Raw genomic sequence first — 24,041 nt, forward strand, 5'->3', positions numbered from 1 at the left:
ACAAATAATCTTTTTGGAAAAACTGAACATTTGCTATCTAAGTCTCCTCATTGAAAACATCCGAAGTTCTTCAAAGGTAAATTATTTTATTTAAATTGATTTTCTTGTTTTTGTGAAAATGTTGCCTACTGAATGCTAGGCTTAATGGTATGCTAGCTATCAATACTCTTACACAAATGCTTGTGTAGCTATGGTTGAAAAAAATATTTAGAAAATCTGAGATGACAGTGTTGTTAACAAAAGGCTAAGCTTGTGAGCCATGTAGCCATAGCTCTATGTAGTAATGTGTGCCTCCCATAGTCTGTTCATGACTTTGGGATTGTGAAGAGATGTCTTGTAGGCATGTCTTGTAGGGTATGCATGGGTGTCCGAGCTGTCCTAGTAGTTTTAAAAGACACCTCGGTGCATTCAGCATGTCAACACTTCTTACAAAACAAGTGGTGGGGATAGGCTTTCCGTCAACGGGACAGTTGTAAATCATGCAGCGCCTTGTGTCATGATCGCAGACTTTAGCGAAACAACAAATGCAGGTACATATAATTGTCTTATATTGGCTGAAAGCTTAAATTCTTGTTAATATAACTGCACTGTCCAATTTACAGTAGCTATTACTGCAAAGAAATGCCATGCTATTGTTTGAGGAGAGCTCCTAACAACAAAACACTTTTTCCACCGTGATAGGTATGATAAATTCACCTCTGAAAGTGACATTCTGAAATCTTGCTCTGATTTATCATCCAAAGGGTCCCAGAGATAACATGAAGTGTCGTTTTAGATAAAATCCTTTTTCATATAGCATGCACGATCGATTTTGTATTTCCACTCTTTCAATTTGCAAAGAAAGGAATCTGAAAATCTAACCCTAAACATTGTTTCAACCAGTAAAATCACATTCATATTTATTCCTCAGAGATCCTAGAATGTACCAGACTTCACTCTATCATTAGGGGTGTAGTACATCCTATAGGACATCAAATAAATTTGGTCAGAGAGCGACGCCTTCGTGGCACGCTGATGACACGGGCGGTCAAATCAAATAAAATCAAATCAAATTTGATTTGTCACATACACATGGTTAGCAGATGCTAATGCGAGTGTAGCGAAATGCTTGTGCTTCTAGTTCCGACAATGCAGTGATAACCAACAAGTAATCTAACTAACAATTCCAAAACTACTGTCTTATACACAGTGTAAGGGGATAAGGAATATGTACATAAGGATATATGAATGAGTGATGGTACAGAGCAGCATACAGTAGATGGTATCGAAATATGCACCAATCGGGGTCAAACAAAGCCAGCTAAATGGTCAATGAGCTGGGCTGTCGTAAAATGTAGCTGCTAACCTTGTGCGACAATAAGCCTTTTCCTTTTGGACAAAAATTATAAGAATATGGAGAGTTATGAAAACTGGTTGTTTCGCAAATGTTGAACTTGTAAATGGCTACTAATACTGGAAAAGCTGAATCAAAGTCCAAGTATACAGATTTGACGATATTCTTGCAGAAAAATGTAATGTGAATGTTAATGTCTCCTTCATGATTTGCCCAAATGTACCTGGGTGACTTTACACTAAATGTCATGTAGTTTGCTCATACTTCAAGTTATCCGTCTGAAACTTTGCATACACTGCTGCCATCTCGTGGACACCATCGTGATGGCTAGATGTGGGACCTTTCTCTTGCATTTAAAAGAAGGTGGTAGAGAAGAAAAAAGAAAGTGTTTCCTTTCAAATGGTACCAAGAATGTGCATATCCTTGCTCCAGGGCCTGAGCTACAGGCAGTTAGATTTGGGTATGTCATTTTAGGTGAAAATTGAAAAAAGGGGTCTCTCTCTAAAAAGTTAAATCAATTTCTCCTCATCTTTGAGCCATGAGAGATTTATACGCAGATTATTAATGTTAGCTCCCTGCGTACATTTAACTTGTTGAGGATAGGGGGCAGTATTTTCACTTTGGATGAATTGCATGCCCATAGTGAACTGCATCCTACTCTGTCCTAGATTGCTAATATATGCATATTATTATTGGATAGAAAACACTCTGAAGTTTCTAAAACTGTTTGAATTATGTCTGTGAGTATAACAGAACTAATAGGGCAGGCAATCTTTCAAACAAGAAGTGAAATTCTGAATGTGGGTCAACTTTGACGTCATCGCCCCTTCCTTTCCCAACAAGATATGGATATGATACCACTTCCTACACCTTCCACGAGATGTCCTCATTCAGTAGAACGTGGAATGGAGCTTTTGGTGTGAACTTTGACCGAATGGGAGGGGAAATAGTCACGGTCTTGGCAGAATGCAATTTCCCTGTGGCGCATTTCTCTGTGGGTGCCAACGTCGTTATATTTGGCTGCAGCTGAAAACGTATGATCCGGTTGGAACGTTATTGGATATATATGAAAATAACATCCTGAAGATTGATTCTCTACTTAGTTTGACCAATTTATTCGACCTGGAATATATCTTTTTGAAGTTTTCGTGCAAGTTGTCCTGGACCAGCGTCAGCTTTTGGGCATGTGAGCTGAAAGTGCTAGCAAATGCAGCTAATTGGACACTAGTATTGGACATTATGGAACAAAACAACGATGTATTGTGGAACTAGGACTCCTTGCACTGCATTCTGATGAAAGATCATCAAAGGTAAGGGAATAGTCAAAGTTAATGATGAGTATTTCTGTTATCTGGCGTAGCTTTCTTTAATTCCTCCTGATATTTTGGAGGCATTTCTGAAAATGGCGTCAATGTAAACCGAGATTTGTGGATATAAATATGCATATTATCGAACAAAACATAAATGTATTGTGTAACATGTCATATGAGTGTCATCTGATGAAGATTTTCAAAAGGTTAGTGATTCATTGTATCTCTAATTCTGCTTTTGTGACTAACTTTGGCTGGAAAAAATGGCTGCGTTTTTCCTTTGATTTGGTGGTGGTCTAACATAAATATACGTTGTGTTTTCGCTGTAAAACATAAAAAAAATTGGACATGATGGGTAGATGAACAAGATGTTTATCTTTCATATGCTGTATTGGACTTGTTAATGTTTGAAAGTTAAATATTTCGGAAGAATATTTTTGAATTCCCTGCGCCACCTTTTCAGCTGAATGGGGGGGTGGAGTTCCCCTCGGGGATCGCCTTGCCATGACAGGTTTTAAGAGCCAGCAATGCTGTCCTGTTTAGAGCCAATTGTAATTTTCCGAAGTCCTTCTTTGTGGCACCTGACCACAGTAGTCCAGGTGACACAAAACTAGGGCCTGTAGGACCTGCCTTGTTGATAGTGTTATTAAAAAAGCAGAGCAGCGCTTTATTATGGACAGACTTATCCACAACTTAGCTACTGTTGTATCAACATGTTTTGACCATGACAGTTCACAAATCAGGATTGCACCAAGCAGTTTAGTCACCTCAACTTGCTCAATTTCCACGTATTATTACAATATTTTATTGGGGCTTAGGGGTTTAGTGAATGAGTTGTCCAAAACACAATGCTTTTAGTTCTTGAAATATTTAGGACTAACCTATTCCTTGCCACCCATTCTGAAACTAACTGCAGCTCTAAGTTTTGTAGTGCTTTTACTCGCTGTAATAGCTGACGTGTATGGTGTTGAGTCATCCACATACACAGACAAACTGGCTTTACTCAAAGCCAGTGGCATGTCATTAGTAAAGATTGAGAAAAGTACATACTTCTCCCCATCTTAGCTACTGTTGTATCATGTTCATGACACTTTACAATCCAGGGTTACTCCAAGCAGAAAAAAGCAAGGGGCATAGACAGCTGGCCAAGGGAATTCTTGATTCTACCTGGATTATGTTGGAGAGGCTTCCATTAAATAACACGCTCTCTGTTCTGTTAGACTCTTTATCCAGAATGTAGCAGGGAGTGTAAAGCCATAGCACATATGATACCAGTCAAAGGTTTGTATACACCTACTCATTCCAGGGATGTTATTTATTTGAACTATTTTCTACATTGTAGAATAAGAGTGAAGACAAACTATGAAATAACACATATAGAATCATGTAGTAACCAAAAAGTGTTAAACAAATCAAAAGATATGTATATATTTGTATGTATATATATATATATATATATATATATATATATATATATATTTGAGATTCTTCAAAGTAGCCACCCTTTGATTTTATGACAGCTTTGCACATGCTTTGGTATTCTCTCAACCAGCTTCACCTGGAATGCTTTTCCAACAGTCTTGAAGGAGTTCCCACATATTCTGAGCATGTGTTGACTGTTTCTCCTTCACTCTACGGTCCAACTAACCCAAACCATCTCAATTAGGTTGAGGTTGGTTGATTGTGGAGGCCAGGTTGTCTGATGCAGCACTCCATCACTCTCCTTCTTGGTTAAATATCCTTTACACAGTCTGGAGGTGTGTTGGGTCATTGTCCTGTTGAAAAACAAATGATAGTCCCACTACGCGCAAACCATGGCGTATCGCTGCAGAATGCTGTGGTAGCCATGCTGGTTACGGTTGCCTTGAGTTCCAAATAAATCATTGACAGTGTCACCAGCAAAGCACCCTCAGGCCACCACACCTCCTCCTCCATGCTTCATGGTGGGAACCAAATATGTAGAGATCATCCGTGCACTTACTCTGCGTCTCACAAAGACACAGCCTTTGGAACCAAATATCTAAACATTGGACTCATCAGACCAAAGGACATATTTACACTGGTCTAATGTCCATTTCTCATGTTTCTTGGCCCAAACAAGTCTCTTCTTCTTATTGGTATCATTTAGCAGTGGTTTCTTTGCAGCAATTTGATCATGAAGGCCCGATTCATGCAGTCTCCTCTGAACAGTTGATATTGAGATGTGTCTGTTACTTGAACTCTGTGAAGCATTTATTTGGGCTGCAATTTCTGAGGATAGTTAACTCGAATTAACTTAACCTCTGCAGCAGAGGTAATTCTAGGTCGTCTTTCCTGTGGTGGTCCCCATGAGAGCCAGTTTCATCATAGCGCTTGATGGTTTTTGTGACTGCACTTGAAGAAACTTTAAAAGTTCTTGAAATTTTCCAGATTGACTGACCTTCATGTATTAAAGTAATGATGGACTGTTGTTTCTCTTTGCTTATTTGAGCTGTTCTTGCTATAACGCAAATGCATTAAGAATGAAAGAAATTCCACAAATTAACTTTAAACAAGGCACACCTGTTAATTGAAATGCATTCCAGGTGACTACCTCATGAAGTTGTTTCGAGAATGCCAAGAGTTTGCAATGCTGTCATCAAGGCAACGAGTGTCTACTTTGAAGAATTTCAAATATTAAATATATTTTGATTTGTTTAACACTTTTTAGTTACTACATGAATCCATATGTGTTATTTCATAGTTTTGATGTCTTCACTATTATTGTACAATGTAGAAAATAGTAAAATAAAGAAAAAACCCTGTAATGAGTAGGTGTGTCCAAACTTTTGACTGGTACTGTATATACACACACACTAAAATACAAAAACACAGTCATACAAAGTACAAATGAAACATCACAAATCACCCAGAAAAACAGTTACATTCCCCCACAAATAATTCCCACCAAAATACTTTTAACTAGGTTAGTCTGTTAATAAAAAATTCTTACTTACAATGACCGGCCTACCCCGGTCAAACCCTAACCCAGACGACGCTAGGCCAATTGTGCGCAGCCCTATGGGACTCCCAATCACGGCTGGTTGTGATAAAGACTGGAATCAAACCAGCGTGTCTGTAGTGATGCCTCTAGCACTGAGATGCAGTGTCTTAGACTGCTGTGCCACTCGGGATACCAAGATGTAATGTTTTTTTTTTAAATTCCAGCAATACGGTACATTAAAACTAAATGCAGATTTGTCTAGCTCGGGGGAGACCCTAGGAACTTCAAGAGTTAAATAATCCTGTGCACTGGTTAAGTAACTCCGGTGTCTCTGCTTCAAAAGAAAGGTTTGATACAACGGAAGTTTATAAAGTAGGGCCTTGTAAACAAAAAGGGAGTAATGTAGAGATCTACGGGTCTTTAGCAAATTCCAACCAACCTTTTGATACAGGATGTAGTGAAGAGTACCAAAGCTGTCGCATGTTACAAAACTAAGGGCACTGTGGTAATGTCACGTTCGGTAAATGGAGGAGACCAAGGCGCAGCGTGATATGAATACATGTTACTTTTAATAAAGACGCACACTAAACAAACTATACAAAATGACAAAATGAACGTGAAGCTATAATATAAATGTGCATACACAGGCAACTAGACATAGACAATAACCCACGAACTACCCAAAGAAAATGGCTGCCTAAATATGGTTCCCATTCAGATACAACGATAAACAGCTGCCTCTAATTGAGAACCAATCTAGGCAACCATAGACATACATAAACACCTAGATGGTAAACAACCCCATAAATGTACAAAATCCTAGAGAGTGAAAAAATACATACATCACCCATGTCACACCCTGACCTAACCAAAATAATAAAGAAAACAAAGAATACTAAGGTCAGGGTGTGACAGTGCCACCCCCCCAAAGATGCGGACTCCCGGCTGCGCTCCTAAACCTATATGGGAGGGTCTGGTTGGGAATGACTCCGAGGTCGCGGTTCTGGCTCGGGACGTGGACCCCGCTCCACTTCTGACTCGTCACACTTACTTAATGTCTCTGGAGCAGGAACCCTCACCGCCAACCATGGACGAGAGGACGCCACTGGAATGATGGTCGAGTCTGGAGTGAGTGGCGCCTCTGGACTGGAGGGAGACTCTGGCGGATCCGGACTGGAGGGAGACTCTGGCGGATCCGGACTGGAGGGAGACTCGTCGTGGTAGGTTCCGGTCTGCGGCCCGTTGTAGGAGGTTCCGGTCTGCGGCCCGTCGTAGGAGGTTCCGGTCTGCGGCCCGTCGTAGGATGTTCCGGTCTGCGGCCCGTCGTAGGAGGTTCCGGTCTGCGGCACGTCGAAGGAGGTTCCGGTCTGTTGACAATCGCAAGATGCTCTGGACTGGGGACTGTCGCCGGACGTTCTGGACTGGGTACTGTTGCCGGACGCTCTGGACTGGGTACTGTCGCCGAACGTTCTGGACTGGGTACTGTCGCCGAACGCTCTGGACTGGGTACTGTCGCCGAATGCTCTGGACAGGCGAGGCGCACTATAGGCCTGGTGCATGGTGCCGGCACTAGTGGCACTGGGCCGAGTACACGCACTTCAGGGCGAGTGCGGGGAGGAGGAACAGGGTGTACTGGACTGCCGAGGCGCACTATAGGCCTGGTGCATGGTGCCGGCACTGGTGGTACCGGGCTGGAGACATGCACCTCAGGGCGAGTGCGAGGAGCAGGAACAGGGAGTACTGGACCCTGGAGGCGCACTGGTGGCCTGGTGCGTGGGGCCGGCACTGGTGGTACCGAGCTGGAGACACGCACCTAAGGACGTACTGGACTGTGGAGGCATACTGGAGGTCTGGAGTGTAGAGCTGACATAACCCTTCCTGGCTGGATGGTTATACTTGCCCTGCAAATGCAGGGCGCTGGCACAGGACACACAGGGCTGTGCAGACTCACAGTACGCAGAGCCGGCGCAGGACATCCTGGTCCAAGGAGGTATACTGGAGACCAGGAGCACTGAGCCGGCACCCTCCTTCCTGGCTGGATGCTCATTCTAGCCCGGCCAATGCAAGGAGCTGGAATATAGCACACCGGGCTAGAAATGTGCACTGGAGACACCTTGCGCATCTTTGCATAACACGGTGCCTGACCAGTTACACGCTCCCCACGGTAAGCACGAGGAGTTGGCTCAGGTCTCCTACCTGACTTAGCCAATCTCCTCGTGTCCACCGTTCCTCCATTCTCCTGTATCCCTCCTCTCACTGTTCCATCGAATCCCAGTCGGGCACTGGCACTCTCTCTGGATCGATCGACCACCTCTTTATCTCCTCCCAGGTTGTTACCCACTCATCTTTCTCCCGGGTCCATTCTTCCCCAAAGCGATGTTCCTCCTTATCACGCTACCCTTATCACGCTGCTTGGTCCTTTTACGGTGGGTTATTCTGTCACGTTCATTTAATGGAGGAGACCAAGGTGCAGCGTTATATGAATACATGTTACTTTTAATAAAGACTTACACTAAACAAACTATACAAAATAACAAAAATGAACGTGAAGCTATAATATAAATGTGCATACACAGGCAACTAGACATAGACAATTACCCACGAAATACCGAAAGAAGATGGCTGCCTAAATATGGTTCCCAATCAGAGACAACGACAAACAGGTGCCTCAAATTGGGAACCAATCTAAGCAACCATAGACATCAAATTTATATAAATCCAAATTACTACGTATTTATATGCATTAATATGCTCGATTTGAGAACCATCTGAACATGTAGTTAATCTGAAACATTCTTACGAGAGTTTAAAAACATGTATTTCGTTTTCCCCATATTTTTTTATATTTTATTTCACCTTTATTTAACCAGGTAGACCAGTTGAGAACAAGTTCTCATTTACAAATTCTACCTGGAACGAGTTTTAAAATCAGCAAGGGATGACGCAGCCAGATCAACAGTCGGGGCAATAGCATACATAATTGTTTCATCCGCATATATAAAACTAAGGAGATGATTGTGGACTTCAGGAAACAGCAGAGGGAACACCCCCTATCCACATCGATGGAACAGTAGTGGAGAGGGTAGCTAGTTTTAAGTTCCTCGGCATACACATCACAGACAAACTGAATTGGTCCACTCACACTGACAGCGTCGTGAAGAAGGCGCAGCAGCGCCTCTTCAACCTCAGGAGGCTGAAGAAATTCGGCTTGTCACCAAAAGCACTCACAAACTTCTACAGATGCACAATCGAGAGCATCCTGGTGGGCTGTATCACCGCCTGGTATGGCAACTACTCCGCCCTCAACTGTAAGGCTCTCCAGAGGGTAGTGAGGACTGCACAACGCATCACCGGGGGCAAACTACCTGCCCTCCAGGACACCTACACCACCCGATGTTACAGGAAAGCCATAAAGATCATCAAGGACATCAACCACCCGAACCACTGCCTGTTCACCCCGCTATCATCCAGAAGGCGAGGTCAGTACAGGTGCATCAAAGCTGGGACCGAGAGACTGAAAAACAGCTTCTATCTCAAGGCCATCAGACTGTTAAACAGCCACCACTAACATTGTGTGGCTGCTGCCAACACACTGTCATTGACACTGACCCAACTCCAGCCATTTTAATAATGGGAATTGATGGGAAATGATGTAAATATATCACTAGCCACTTTAAACAATGCTACCTTATATAATGTTACTTACCCTACATTATTCATCTCATATGCATATGTATATACTGTACTCTACATCATCGACTGCATCCTTATGTAATACATGTATCACTAGCCACTTTAACTATGCCACTTTGTTTACTTTGTCTACACACTCATCTCATATGAATATACTGTACTCGATACCATCTACTGTATGCTGCTCTGTACCATCACTCATTCATATATCCTTATGTACATGTTCCTTATCCCCTTACACTGTGTATAAGACAGTAGTTTTGGAATTGTTAGTTAGATTACGTGTTGGTTATCACTGCATTGTCGGAACTAGAAGCACAAGCATTTCGCTACACTCGCATTCACATCTGCTAACCATGTGTATGTGACAAATAAAATTTGATTTAATTTGATTTATAAAGTTTGCAATTTTTTAACAGACCAATGATATTTATGTAAATAGTTAAGGGAACGGGTCCCAACATTGACCCCTGTAGTACACCTTTATGTACTTCAAGAAATTCTGAGTTTACCCCATCAATCACGATGGCCTGAGTTCTGTCACTAAGATAATCAAAAAGCAGTTGTACATTTACCAAGGATTCAAGAATCTTAGCTAGACAAGGAAGCCTTGAAGTGGGCCATAATTATTAAGATCACTACAATCCCCGCTCTTAGAGTGGCAGCACAAGAGTTGATTTAAATAGGTCCTGCTAACAATGTTAAATAAAACATGTGGGTTATTAAGCCAACAATGATGGACTCTGCACGTTAAGCAGACCATGATCCAATTGTTCAGGCCCTATGCATTTCTTGTCGATTGGAAGTCAAGCATCCAGCACTTCTCTTTCTATAAATAGCCTAAAAGAAAAGATTTTACCAAAACGTCTTGCAAGATTCCCCTTTCAGCATCCAGCCCAATAGCATTGTGAATAGGTTCAGAAGTTATTTCAAAGGGATATCCAACTGAAATAAAATGGTGATTTGTATTTTGTATTTTGTATTTACTATCGATCCCCATTAGCTGTAGCAAAGGCAGCTAATGTGGATCGATACGTACAGTACAAAATTCATGTGTATGTGTGTATGCATGTGTCTGTGCCTATGTTTGTGTTGCTTCACAGTCCCCGCTGTTCCATAAGGTGTTTTTTAATCTGTTTTTTTTTAATCAAATGTTACTGCTTGCATCAATTACTTGATGTGGAATAAAGTTCCATGTAGTAATGGCTCTATGTAGGACTATGCTCCTCCATCAGTCTGTTTTGGACTTGGGGACTGTGAAGAGGCCTCTTGTGGCATGTCCTGTGGGGTATGCATGGGTGTCCGTGTAGTTCAAACAGACAGCCTGGTGCATTCAACACGTCAATACCTCTACAAGTCAATCTCTCCTCCACTTTGAGCTAGGAGAGATTGACATGCATATTATTAATATTAGCTCTCTGTGTACATCCAAGGGCCAGCCGTGCTGCCCTGTTCTGAGCCAATTGCAATTTTCCTAAGTCCTTTTTTGTGGCACCCTGACCACATGACTGAACAGTAGTCAAGGTGCGACAAAATTAGGGCCTGTAGGATCTGCGTTGTTGTTGGTGTTGTTAAGAAGGCAGAGCATCGCTTTATTTTGGACATACTTCTCCCCATTTATTACAAGACCTAGTTGATATTTAGGGTTTAGTGAATGATTTGTCCCAAATACAATGCTTTTAGTTTTAGAAACATTTAGGGCTAACTTATTCCTTGCCATCCACTATGAAACTAACTGCAACTCTTTGTTAAGCTGTAGTAGCTGACGTGTAAAGTGTTGAGTCATCCGCATACATACAATAGACACTCTGGCTTTAATGATGACATTTTTTTCCCCGTAATGAGGTCAGTGTCTGAATTAATTTATTGTGGCAGATTGGAGGAAGAAGAACCCTTCAGGGATTTGACAGTTTTCTAGACTTTTGCCAGATTCCCATTACAATCTGAAAGTGTGGTTACAACACAGGTATCTTTTGGTTATCACTACGGCAACAGCTTCCAGGAACGACACAATATTTACATCTTACAGTTATTCAGAAAATAAGCAAAAGGAATAGAACAACAATATGTACATAACTGCCAAGTAAGGAATATGTTGGACACTCCACCACTACACTGCTTAAACCTATCCAGATCCCTTATATCTGTAAATATTAGGGATATGTACAGTTGAAGTCGGAAGTTTACATACACTTAGGATGGAGTCATTAAAACTAGTTTTTCAACCACTCCACAAATTTCTTGTTAACAAACTACAGTTTTAGCAAGTCAGTTAGGACATCTACTTTGTGCATGACTGTTACGGTTTTCTTGCAGTGAAGGAGAGGAGGACCAAAATGCAGCGTGGTAATTTTGATACGTTTTTAATAAACTAATAAACCTGAACAATGCAAAACAAGAACCGTAACGCGAAAACCTAAACAGCCTATCTGGTGCAAACAGAGACAGGAACAATCACCCACGAAACACCTAAAGAATATGGCTGCCTAAATATGGTTCCCAATCAGAGACAACGATAAACACCTGCCTCTGATTGAGAACCACTTCAGGCAACCATAGACTTTTCTAGATAACCCCACTATACCACAATCCCAATACCTACAAAAACCCCAAGGCAAAACACACCACATAATTAACCCATGTCACACCCTGGCTTAACCAAAATAATAAAGAAAACACAAAATACTAAGACTAGGGCGTGACAATGACACAAGTATTTTTTCCAACAATTGTTTACAGACAGATTATTTCACTTTTAATTCACTGTATCACAATGCCAGTGGGTCAGAAGTTGCATACACAAAGTTGACTGTGCCTTTAAACAGCTTGGAAAATTCCAGAATTTCATGGCTTTAGAAGCTTCTGATATAAATATTTGAGTAATTTGGAGGTGTACCTGTGGATGTATTTCAAGGCCTACATTCAAACTCAGTGCTTCTTTGCTTGACATCATGGAAAATCAAGAGAAATCAGCCAAGACCTCAGACAAATAAAGGTGTAGACTTCTACAAGCCTGGTTCATCATTGGGAGCAATTTCCAAACACTTGAAGGTACCATGTTCATCTGTACAAACAATAGTACACAAGTATAAACACCATGGGACCACGCAGTCGTCATACCACTCAGGATGGAGACGCGTTTTGGTCTCCTAGAGATGAACGTACTTGGTGCAAAAAGTGCAAATCAATCCCAGAACAACAGCAAAGGACCTTGTGAAGATGCTAGATGAAACAGGTACAGATGCATCTATATCCACAGTAAAACGAGTCCTATATGGATATAACCTGAAAGGCCACTCAGCAAGGAAGAAGCCACAGCTCCAAAACCGCCATTAAAAAAGCCAGACTACAGTTTGCAACTGCATATGGGGACAAGATCGTACTTTTTGGTGAAATGTCCTCTGGACTGATGAAACAAAAATTGAACTCTTTGGCCATAATGAACATCATTATGTTTGGAGGAAAAAGGGGGAGTCTTGCATGCCAAAGAACACCATCCCAACCGTGAAGCACAGGGGTGGCGGCATTATATTGTTGGGGTGCTTCGCTGCAGGAAGGACTGGTGCACTTCACAAAATTGATGGCATCATGAGGAAAGGAAAATTATGTGGATATATTGAAGCATCATATCAAGGCATCAGTCAGGAAGTTAAAGCTTGGTCGCAAATGGGTCTTCCAAATGCACATTGACACCAAGCATACTTCCAAAGTTGTGGCAAAATGGCTCAAGGACAACAAAGTCAAAGTATTGGAGTGGTCATCACAAAGATCTCAATCGTGCACATTTTTTTGTGGGCAGATCTGAAAATGTGTGTGTGAGCAAGGAGGCCTACAAACGTGACTCAGTTACACCAGCTCTGTCAGGAGGAATGGGCCAAAATTCACCCAACTTATTGTGCGAAGCTTGTGGAAGGATACCCAAAACGTTTGAACCAAGTTAAACAATTTAAAAGCGATGCTACCAAATACTAATTGAGTGTATTTAAACTTCTGACCCACTGGGAATGTGATGAAAGAAATCAAACCTGAAATAAATCCTTCTCTGCTTTTATTCTGACATTTCACATTCTTAAAATAAAGTGGTGATCCAAACTGACCTAAGACAGGGCATTTCACCTAGGATTAAATGTCAGGAATTTAAATGTATTTGGCTAAGTTGTATGTAAACTTTCGATTTCAACTGTATATATATATATGTGTGAAGATTTATCTTATACCCACAGCATTTGATGAGTGTGAGTGAGCGTGTTTGTTTGCATGTGTGTAGTGTACATGCAAACACATTCTTTGTGTGGTAGCTGTATCTGATTATGTTCCACTGTTGCAGGAATGTGTGAGTGAATACGTGCTTGTCTAAGAATGTGTATTTGTTTCTCTCTCTTTCTCTTTGTTTGTGTGTGATAATGTTTGTGTATGTGTGGGTCTCTTTTTCAAATAATGTAAATGGGGCTTTATTTGGCATGGGAAATCTTTCTCTCTACTGTGCCTTGAGGAAGGTAACTTGCTGTATAAATTATTGTTGATAAATAATGTATTGCATCAGCAATGCAGTTTGTGGCAACCTTTGTGCCGCTGGCCTGCACTTCACTCAGTTGTGCATTCATTTTCCCTTCTCCAGAGAACTTATACGGTACTCCCAAGCCCCCAGCTGAGCCCAGTCCGGCGGCCCCTCCACTGAATGTGAGTGAGGTGCTGCTTCCCAGAGCCCGGCCCAGCATCCAGGGCAAGAGGAAGAGGAACCAGTCGGTCAGAAAAATGCAGCAGCAAGCCAGCCTGGAGCCGCCCGAGGAAGAGGAGAAAAGCAGCCCCCCGGTGGTCAATGGGAACGGGGTGGCCATCACACCAGGTGAGCGGGCGTGCAGTGTTGGTGTGTGTATGGGGGAGGGGAGCGGGGAGAAGTTGTGTGTGGCCCTGCGCAGGATCACTCTCTGGGATCACTGTCTGTATGGAATAATGTCTCTAGCCCTTTCAAATTTTACCGGGATAAATAACTGCGAGAAACCGCTATATTATAACCAATGATTTATATGAACAGCATGACATTAAATGATATATGCAGTAGCTAAATCTGGCCTCTCACGGCCTTGTCTGCTCTGCTATTATAAGGGCATAAGGCGAGACCCATATGCAGACACAGGAGGCAGATGGTTGAGCTCCGATATGTATTATAACAAGGGGTATGCAAAAGGCAGGTAAGGTACAGACGAGAGTTCATAAACCAGGTCAGGGTCCAAACAGTACAGGGCGTTAGACAGTCTCGAGGTCAGGACAGGTAAGGGTTCAGTAACCAGGTCCGAGGTCAAACAGTAAAGGGCGTTAGGCAGGCTCGAGGTCAGGGCAGGAAGAATGGTCAGGCTGGCGGATTCGGTGTCAGGACAGGCAAGGGTCAAAACCAGGAGGACGAGGAAAAATAGGAGCTAGGAGAAATTATGAGCGACACTTGGAGGGAGTGGCGACAAACACAAGGACAGTTGAAACAGATCAGGTCGTGACAGCTATCAGCATTATCAATCATTAACGCTTAGTGTGTGTCTGAGTGTGTGCGCTGGCGTATTTACTATATATTGTTAATGCATATTGTTTGTTCTGAAACTGTACACGCAACCTTGAAATGCTCCCGGGTGGTGCAGCGGTCATCTCAGTGCTAGAGGTATCACTACGGACCCTGGTTTTATTCCAGGCTGTATCACAACAGGCCGTGATTAGGAGTTGCATAGGGCGGTGCGCAATTGGCCCAGCGTCATCTGGGTTAGTGTTTGACCGGGGTAGGCCGTCATTGTGAATAAGAATTTGTTCTTAACTGACTTTGTTTACTTTAAATAAATAACATGCAGTTAGTTGGCCTACGGGAACAAAACTTGCCTTCAATTTTTGAGCTACAGGTTGGTATTGTAGGCCAGGAAATGTTGTCTGTGGAGCAGAGCTTCATTAAAACAAATGCCACTGATGCAGAATGGGGGGGAGAGTTGGCAGAAACGTGTCCTAGAACGGTGCAGTCTTACCTCAAGCCGACGCATCACTGGATGAAATTAGCAGAAATTACTGCGAGCAACGGGTTCTCCTACCATGCCATTGCAAACAGCATTGTGCTACACACAATATCTACCATATCTGCCAGACTGTTCCACCACATGCTGTGCAATGTGTGCAAACAAGCGCATGTACATACACACACATGCACAGGGGCACACAAACGCAGAGTCACAGCCAAGCCAACACAGGGCCTATGTCCCTCAGGAGAGAGATGGAAAGAGAGAGAGAAATAGGAAGAGGGCATAGCAGCAGCACCCCTGATAAATTGCAATAAAAATAGTTACTATATATATATATATATATATATATTACACATACACTAAATAAATACTCGTCAGCAACCCCACCCCAAATCATCTTCCCGCGGCCAGGAGACGAGAAGAATAAAAAGGAGTGTCGGAAAATGAGAGATATAGAGAGGCAGATGAAGACTTCAGGGGTCAAAGAATGAATGAGTCAGAGAGAGAGGTGGAGGAGGGGCTGAAAGAAGGGGCGCAACCGAGGAGGGAGATAGGGAAGGAGAGATTTGGAGATAGAGAGCGAGGCAGATGGAGAGATGGATAAAGAGACCGAGACAGGGGGAGAGAAAGGGAGAGGGATAGATGGAGGAAGAGAGCTGTGTAAGTATTAATGGAAACCAGGACAGAGAGCAGTAGAGGGTCCACACATCCAGGCTGTATCACAACCGGCTGTGATTGGGAGTCCCATAGGGCGGCTCACAATTGGCCCAGCGCCATCCGGGTTTTGCCGATGTAGGCCGCCATTGTAAATAAGAAATTTTTATTAACGGACTTGCCTAGTTAAATTAAGGTTAAATAAACATTTTGAAAATGGAATTCAAAGAGGGAGAATATTGAGAGCAAAAGTAACTGAGAGAAGAGAAAAGAAATGATAGTGGCACAGAGGAATGGAGAAATAGGTCCAGAGCCAGAATGAGACCAAGGACAGAGATAAATCAAAGCAAATGTGGTTGTGACAGTCCCCTGCACTCTTAGAAAGGGATTATTTGGCTGTCCTAATAAGAGAACCCTTTGAAGAACCATTTTGCGTTTCATTTAAAACCCTTTCTACAGAGGGTTCCACATGGAACCCAAAAGGGATCTCCTATGGGGACAGCCGTATTACCCTCTTGGGTGTGTGTGTGTGCGCGTGTGCATTGCTGTTGGAACACAAATGTCCAAATACACACCCTGTGACACAAACACAGAAACAGGAGAGGGAGTTAAGAAAAGACACCTATGGGACAGAAATCTAGTGGGATCTACTATTGATTGGCTATGAGTGTGAACCCAGTGTAGCAAGAGAAACAACACTTGAGGAACAACACATACAGGGATACGCATACACAGACGTATTTTCAGTTGAAGACAAGTACAAACTATCGAGACACTGACAGCCCATCCTGTAGTTTCCTTTACAGATTTAGGATCAGCTTCCCCTCCCCCATTAGTGGGGTAAATGCAAAACGGAACCTAGATCAGCGTATATGGGAAAATTCACCCTATGCCCCATACACCCGGTCTTTGAAGCAAAGTTTTCACTCCTACCTGTTAGCAGTTGATGTTATTCTTCAATAACACAAACCACAAAACAAATCAGGGGGAGAAAAATGTGTTTATTCAGAGAGGACAAATCATAGATGTTGTGCTGGGAGGTAATGTTCATTCCCCCTGTCCTCAGCTTTTCACCCCCGGACAAAGGAACAGGATGCCATTTATAACGCCCATCATAGCCTGGGGTTGACCAATCAGAAGTCCTTGCAGTACCACTGGGCCAATGGCTAAAAAACAAGTACCCTGCTCCAGACTCAATGTACAGAACGTAGCACACGTAGCTCTGAATTCAGGAGTGACATTGCACAGATTCTAAACAGCTGTTTAACTGAAACCGAACTCCTATTTACAATTCCCAATAGTACTCTAGTTTTAAGTCCTCTTGTCCTCTGTGTTGTGTATTTATGTTCAAAATATTCTTATATACCGAACAGCATATTCATAAAGTGGGCTACAGTTTTCTCTAACCCAATGTGAATACATCGATGTTAGAAGGTCTTTGTATAGCTCTAGTGGAGAACACTAACAGGAACATCATAGCGTGTGTTTAAAGACAGGTAATGTATTCTGTGTGTTCGTGTATCCCTAATCTGCTCTGTGGGACACTTAAGAGTGTGAAAGAGTCTTTGGACCACTAGAGCTGTGTTCTTCTTTGCTCAGCATTAATCCATAGGGAAGTGTTTTTCTCTAGAGGGCTCTCTATCCACCACGAAGGAGCAGTTTTCAGAGTTGAGATCGTTCATCAATGCATACCTGCCTGACTATATTAGACACCTGCCAAATCTCACAACACACGGAGAGACGTTTAGCATCAACTAACCACATTGTATGATATAGCAATCTGATGCTCTACTGCACAGTTGATGACGAAGCGCACAACCATTGGTTGATGCAATGTTCACAATGCAGTCAGCCAGGAATGCCACCAATGTCAATGCAGATCTCTGAAGTCAGCAGATCAAGTCAAAATCAGCCCAAAGGGACTATAGGGACTGAGGTGTATGAGAAAAGACCATACTGTATGAACCGTCTGGATTTGTCTCTCGCTATGTTTTCTACAGAGACAAGCGAGCATGAGGACAAGAGCACAGATGGGTCGGGGGGAGGTTTCTGTGGTGGAGGCCCCGACACTGCCCCCTCCCGCCACTGAGCCCTCCACAGAGGGAGAGGAGCCCCCTGAGGAGGACTCCCCCAAATCACCCCCCCAAACTCCCCGAGGGGGATGAGGAGGAACTGGGACCCCTGCCTGACAATTGGGAGATGGCCTACACAGAAAAAGGAGAGGTCTACTTCATAGAGTAAGTGTGTGTTTATGTGGGGGACAGTGACGCACGCATGCACACACACTAGCAATGGTCATCCAAATAGTTAAACTTTTTTAACAGCAATTCTAATAAAACAGTTGGACAATGGATTTTTGAATGTTACAAATACATCAGGTGTTCACTGAATTATAGCAAATAAAACATTTTACTGGGTAAATAATGAATGGAGTTCAGGGAATTTGGTGGGAATTCAGGTATTGAAATTTCAGGTTTTTTCTTAGTGGTGGTGGCTGCATCATGCATGGCATTTCATTCAGCACAATAAGTACATGTCTTTGCCACATTTTTTGCAGTATTAATTTAGTGCCTTATTGCAAACAGAATGCATGTTTTGGAATATTTTCATTCGGTACAGGCTTCCTTCTTTACACAGTAATTTATGTTAGTATTGTGGAGTAACTACAATGTTGATGATCCATCCTCAGTTCTCTCTTATCACAGCCATGAAAACTCTGTTTTAAAATCACCATTGGCCTCATGGTGAAATCCCTGAGCGGTTTCCTTATTTTCTGGCAAAGTAGTGAGGAAGGGTGCCTGTGTCTTTGTCGATAATGTTTGTATTGATACACCGTCCAAAGTGTAATTAATAACTACACAATGCTCAAAGGGATATTACATCTACTGAATTATTTTACCATCTACTAATAGGTGCCCTTCTTTGTGACCCATTGGAAAACCACCCTGGTCTTTGTGGTTGAATCTGTGCTTGAAATTCACAGCTCGGCTGAGGGGCCTTAACGATAATTGTATTGGAGATAAGGTAGTAATTCAAAAAATATTATTGCACACAGAGTGAGTCCATACCACTTATTATGTGACAGCACATTTTTACTCCTGAACATAGTGTATTTGGAATGTATTCAGTTCTCTCGACTTTCAGCACTCCCTTTAAGCACTCTTAAAGGGAGTGCTCCAAATCTCAGCTTGTTGCCTGTATAAAAGTCACCTGTCCACAGAAGCAATCAATCAGATTCCAAACTCTCCACCATGGCCAAGACCAAAGAGCTCTCCAAGGATGTCAGGGACAAGATTGTAGACCTACACAAGGCTGGAATGGGCTACAAGACAAGCAGCTTGGTGAGAAGGTGACAACAGTTGGTGTGATTATTCGCAAATGGAAGAGACACAAAATAACTGTCAATCTCCCTCAGCCTGGGGCTCCATGCAAGATCTCACCTCGTGGAGTTGCAATGATCATGAGAACGGTGAGGAATCAGCCCAGAACTACATGGGAGGATCTTGTCAATGATCTCAAGGCAGCTGGGACCACAGTCACCAAGAAACAATTGGTAACACACTACGCCGCGAAGGACTGAAATCCTGGAGCGCTCGCAAGGTCCCCCTGCTCAAGAAAGCACATATACATGTCCGTCTGAAGTTTGCCAATGAACATTGAATGATTCAGAGGACAACTGGCTGAAAGTGTTGTGGTCAGATGAGACCAAAATGGAGCTCTTTGGCATCAACTTAACTCACCGTGTTTGGAGGAGGAATGCTGCCTATGACCCCAAGAACACCATCCCCTCCGTCAAACATGGAGGTGGAAACATTATGCTTTCGGGGTGTTTTCTGCTAAGGGGACAGGACAACTTCACAGCATCAAAGGGACAATGGACGGGGCAATGTACCGTCAAATCTTGGGTGAGAACCTCCTTCCCTCAGCCAGGGCATTGAAAATGGGTCGTGGATGGGTATTCCAGCATGACAATGACCCAAAACACACGGCCAAGGCAACAAAGGAGTGGCTCAAGAAGTGGGACATTAAATTAAGCTCCTGGAGTGGCCTAGCCAGTCTCCAGACTTTAATCCCATAGAAATCTGTGGAGGGAGCTGAAGGTTTGAGTTGCCAAACGTCAGCCTCGAAACCTTAATGACTTGGAGAAAATCTGCAAAGAGGAGTGGGACAAAATCCCTCCTGAGATGTGTGCAAACCTGGTGGCTAACTACATGAAACATCTGACCTCTGATTGCCAACAAGGGTTTTGTCACCAAGTGCTAAGTCATGTTTTGCAGAGTGGTCAAATACTTATTTCCCTCATAAAAATGCAAATCAATTTATAACATTTTTGACGTGCATTTTTCTGGATTTTGTTGTTATTCTGTCTCTCACTGTTCAAATAAACCTACCATTGAAATTATTTCTTTGTCAGTGGGCAAATGTACAAAATCAGCAGGGGATCAAATACTTTCTCTCTCACTGTATGAGGTCAAATGGTTGACAGTGCATGTCAGAGAAAAAAACAAGCCATGAGGTCGAAGTATTGTGCTCCGAGGCAGGATTGTGTCAAGGCACAGATCTGGGGAAGGGTAGTAAAAAATGTCTGCAGCATTGAAGGTCTCCAAGAACACAGTGACCTCCATCATTCTTAAAATTGGAAGACGTTTGGAACCACTAAGACTCTTCCCAGAGCTGGCCGCCCAGCCAAACTGAGCAATCGGGCGAGAAGAACCTTGGTCAGGGAGACTCTGAAAGAGCTCTGGATTTCCTCTGTGGAGATGGGAGAACATTCCAGAAGGACAACCATCTCTGAGGCACTCTACCTATCAGGCCTTTATGATAGAGTTGCCAGACTGAAGCCATACCTCAGTTAAAGACACATGACAGCATGCTGGAGTTTGCCAAAAGGCACCTAAATACTCTCAGACCAAGAGAAACAAGATTCTGTGTTCTGATGAAACGAAGATTGAACTCTTGGGCCTGAATCTCAAGATTCACATCAGGAGGAAACCTGTCACTATCTCTACGGGGAAGCATGGGGCAGCATCATGCTGTGGAGATGTTTTTCAATGGCAGGGACTGGAAGGCTTGTCAGGATCGAGGCAAAGATGAACAGAGCAAAGTACAGAGATCCTTGATGAAAAACAGCTCCAGAGCATTCATGACCTCAGATTGGGGCTAAGGTTCACCTTCCAACAGGACAATGACCCTAAGCACACAGCCATGACAACGCAGGAGTGGCTTCGGTACAAGTCTCTGAACGTCCTTGAGTGGCCCAGCCAGAGCCCGGACTTGAATTTACATTTACATTTAAGTCATTTAGCAGACGCTCTTATCCAGAGCGACTTACAAATTGGTGCATTCACCTTATGACATCCAGTGGAACAGTCACTTTACAATAGTGCATCTAAACCTTAAAGGGGGGTGGGGTGAGAAGGATTACTTATCCTATCCTAGGTATTCCTTAAAGAGGTGGGGTTTCAGGTGTCTCCGGAAGGTGGTGATTGACTCCGCTGTCCTGGCGTCGTGAGGAAGTTTGTTCCACCATTGGGGGGCCAGAGCAGCGAACAGTTTTGACTGGGCTGAGCGGGAACTGTACTTCCTCAGTGGTAGGGAGGCGAGCAGGCCAGAGGTGGATGAACGCAGTGCCCTTGTTTGGGTGTAAGGGCCTGATCAGAGCCTGGAGGTACTGAGGTGCCGTTCCCCTCACAGCTCCGTAGGCAAGCACCATGGTCTTGTAGCGGATGCGAGCTTCAACTGGAAGCCAGTGGAGAGAGCGGAGGAGCGGGGTGACGTGAGAGAACTTGGGAAGGTTGAACACCAGACGAGCTGCGGCGTTCTGGATGAGTTGTAGGGGTTTAATGGCACAGGCAGGGAGCCCAGCCAACAGCGAGTTGCAGTAATCCAGACGGGAGATGACAAGTGCCTGGATTAGGACCTGCGCCGCTTCCTGTGTGAGGCAGGGTCGTACTCTGCGGATGTTGTAGAGCATGAACCTACAGGAATGGGCCACCGCCTTGATGTTAGTTGAGAATGACAGGGTGTTGTCCAGGATCACGCCAAGGTTCTTAGCGCTCTGGGAGGAGGACACAATGGAGTTGTCAACCGTGATGGCGAGATCATGGAACGGGCAGTCCTTCCCCGGGAGGAAGAGCAGCTCCGTCTTGCCGAGGTTCAGCTTGAGGTGGTGATCAGTTATCCACACTGATATGTCTGCCAGACATGCAGAGATGCGATTCGCCACCTGGTCATCAGAAGGGGGAAAGGAGAAGATTAATTGTGTGTCGTCTGCATAGCAATGATAGGAGAGACCATGTGAGGTTATGACAGAGCCAAGTGACTTGGTGTATAGCGAGAATAGGAGAGGGCCTAGAACAGAGCCCTGGGGGACACCAGTGGTGAGAGCGCGTGGTGAGGAGACAGATTCTCGCCACGCCACCTGGTAGGAGCGACCTGTCAGGTAGGACGCAATCCAAGCATGGGCCGCGCCGGAGATGCCCAACTCGGAGAAGGTGGAGAGGAGGATCTGGTGGTTCACAGTATCGAAGGCAGCCGATAGGTCTAGAAGGATGAGAGCAAAGGAGAGAGAGTTAGCTTTAGCGGTGCGGAGCGCCTCCGTGATACAGAGAAGAGCAGTCTCAGTTGAATGACTAGTCTTGAAACTTGACTGATTTGGATCAAGAAGGTCATTCTGAGAGAGATAGCGGGAGAGCTGGCCAAGGACGGCACGTTCAAGAGTTTTGGAGAGAAAAGAAAGAAGGGATACTGGTCTGTAATTGTTGACATCGGAGGGATCGAGTGTAGGTTTTTTCAGAAGGGGTGCAGCTCTCGCTCTCTTGAAGACGGAAGGGACGTAGCCAGCGGTCAGGGATGAGTTGATGAGCGAGGTGAGGTAAGGGAGAAGGTCTCCGGAAATGGTCTGGAGAAGAGAGGAGGGGATAGGGTCAAGCGGGCAGGTTGTTGGGCGGCCGGCCGTCACAAGACGCGAGATTTCATCTGGAGAGAGAGGGGACAAAGAGGTCAGAGCACAGGGTAGGGCAGTGTGAGCAGAACCAGCGTTGTCATTTGACTTAGCAAACGAGGATCGGATGTCGTCGACCTTCTTTTCAAAATGGTTGACGAAGTCATCTGCAGAGAGGGAGGAGGGGGGGAGGAGGATTCAGGAGGGAGGAGAAGGTGGCAAAGAGCTTCCTAGGGTTAGAGGCAGAAGCTTGGAATTTAGAGTGGTAGAAAGTGGCTTTAGCAGCAGAGACAGAAGAGGAAAATGTAGAGAGGAGGGAGCGAAAGGATGCCAGGTCCGCAGGGAGGCGAGTTTTCCTCCATTTCCGCTCGGCTGCCCGGAGCCCTGTTCGAACCTGATCGAACATCTCTGGAGAGAATTGAAAATATCTGTGCAGCAATGCTCTCCATCCATCCTGACAGAGCTTGAGAATATTTGCAGAGAAGAATCTCCCCAAATACAGGTGTGTCAAGCAGGTAGCGTCATATCCAAGACGACTTGATGCTATAATCCCTGCCAAAAGTGCTTCAACAAATTACTGAGTATAGGGTCTGAATACTTATGTAAATATGATATCCAAAATGCCAACAGTTTTTACACCCAAGCCATAAAACTCTTGAACTTCTAACCAAATGGCAAACCAGAGTATTTGCATTGCCCCCACCCTCATATTTTACACCGATGCTACTCTCTGTTATCATATATGCATAGTCTCTTTAATAAATCTACCTACGTGTACCTATTACCTCAACTAACCGGTGCTCCCGCACATTGACCACTGTATATAGTCTCGCTATTGTTATTTTACTGTTGCTCTTTAATTACTTGTTACTTTTATTTCTTATTTGTATTTTTTTAAACTTGTTGGTTAGGGGCTTGCAAATAAGCATTTCACCTGTTGTATTTGGCACATGTGACTAATACGATTTGATTAGCAAAAAAACTGCTTTGTCATTATGGGATGTTGTGTGTGCATTGATCAGGGGAAAAAACAATCCATTTTAGAATAAGGCTGTAACAAAATGTAACAAAATGTGAAAAAGTCAAGGGGTCTGAATACTTTGCGAAGGCACTATTTAGGCTTGCAATAACAAAAGGGTTGAATTCTTATTGA

The 24,041-nt window shown here is 43.7% G+C and overlaps 2 protein-coding genes across 2 annotated transcripts in view; both read left to right on the forward strand.

The window, feature by feature from the left end:
* LOC124041030 (membrane-associated guanylate kinase, WW and PDZ domain-containing protein 2-like) overlaps nt 1-18,083 on the forward strand; it is a 196,537-nt gene extending 178,454 nt beyond the window's left edge. The window contains exons 4-5 of the mRNA XM_046358192.1: nt 13,917-14,144; nt 17,946-18,083. Coding sequence (XP_046214148.1) covers nt 13,917-14,144; nt 17,946-18,034 — 317 coding nt within the window. The 3' untranslated portion in view covers nt 18,035-18,083. The remainder of the gene's footprint in view (nt 1-13,916; nt 14,145-17,945) is intronic.
* The window catches only part of LOC124041021 (membrane-associated guanylate kinase, WW and PDZ domain-containing protein 2-like), a 125,291-nt gene continuing 119,259 nt past the window's right edge, over nt 18,010-24,041 (forward strand). Inside the window, exon 1 of the mRNA XM_046358181.1 lies at nt 18,010-18,182. Within this exon, the coding sequence (XP_046214137.1) occupies nt 18,145-18,182 (38 nt within the window). The 5' untranslated portion in view covers nt 18,010-18,144. The remainder of the gene's footprint in view (nt 18,183-24,041) is intronic.

The sequence above is a fragment of the Oncorhynchus gorbuscha genome, linkage group LG01 (genome assembly GCF_021184085.1).
Source record: "Oncorhynchus gorbuscha isolate QuinsamMale2020 ecotype Even-year linkage group LG01, OgorEven_v1.0, whole genome shotgun sequence".
NCBI lineage: Eukaryota > Metazoa > Chordata > Actinopteri > Salmoniformes > Salmonidae > Oncorhynchus > Oncorhynchus gorbuscha.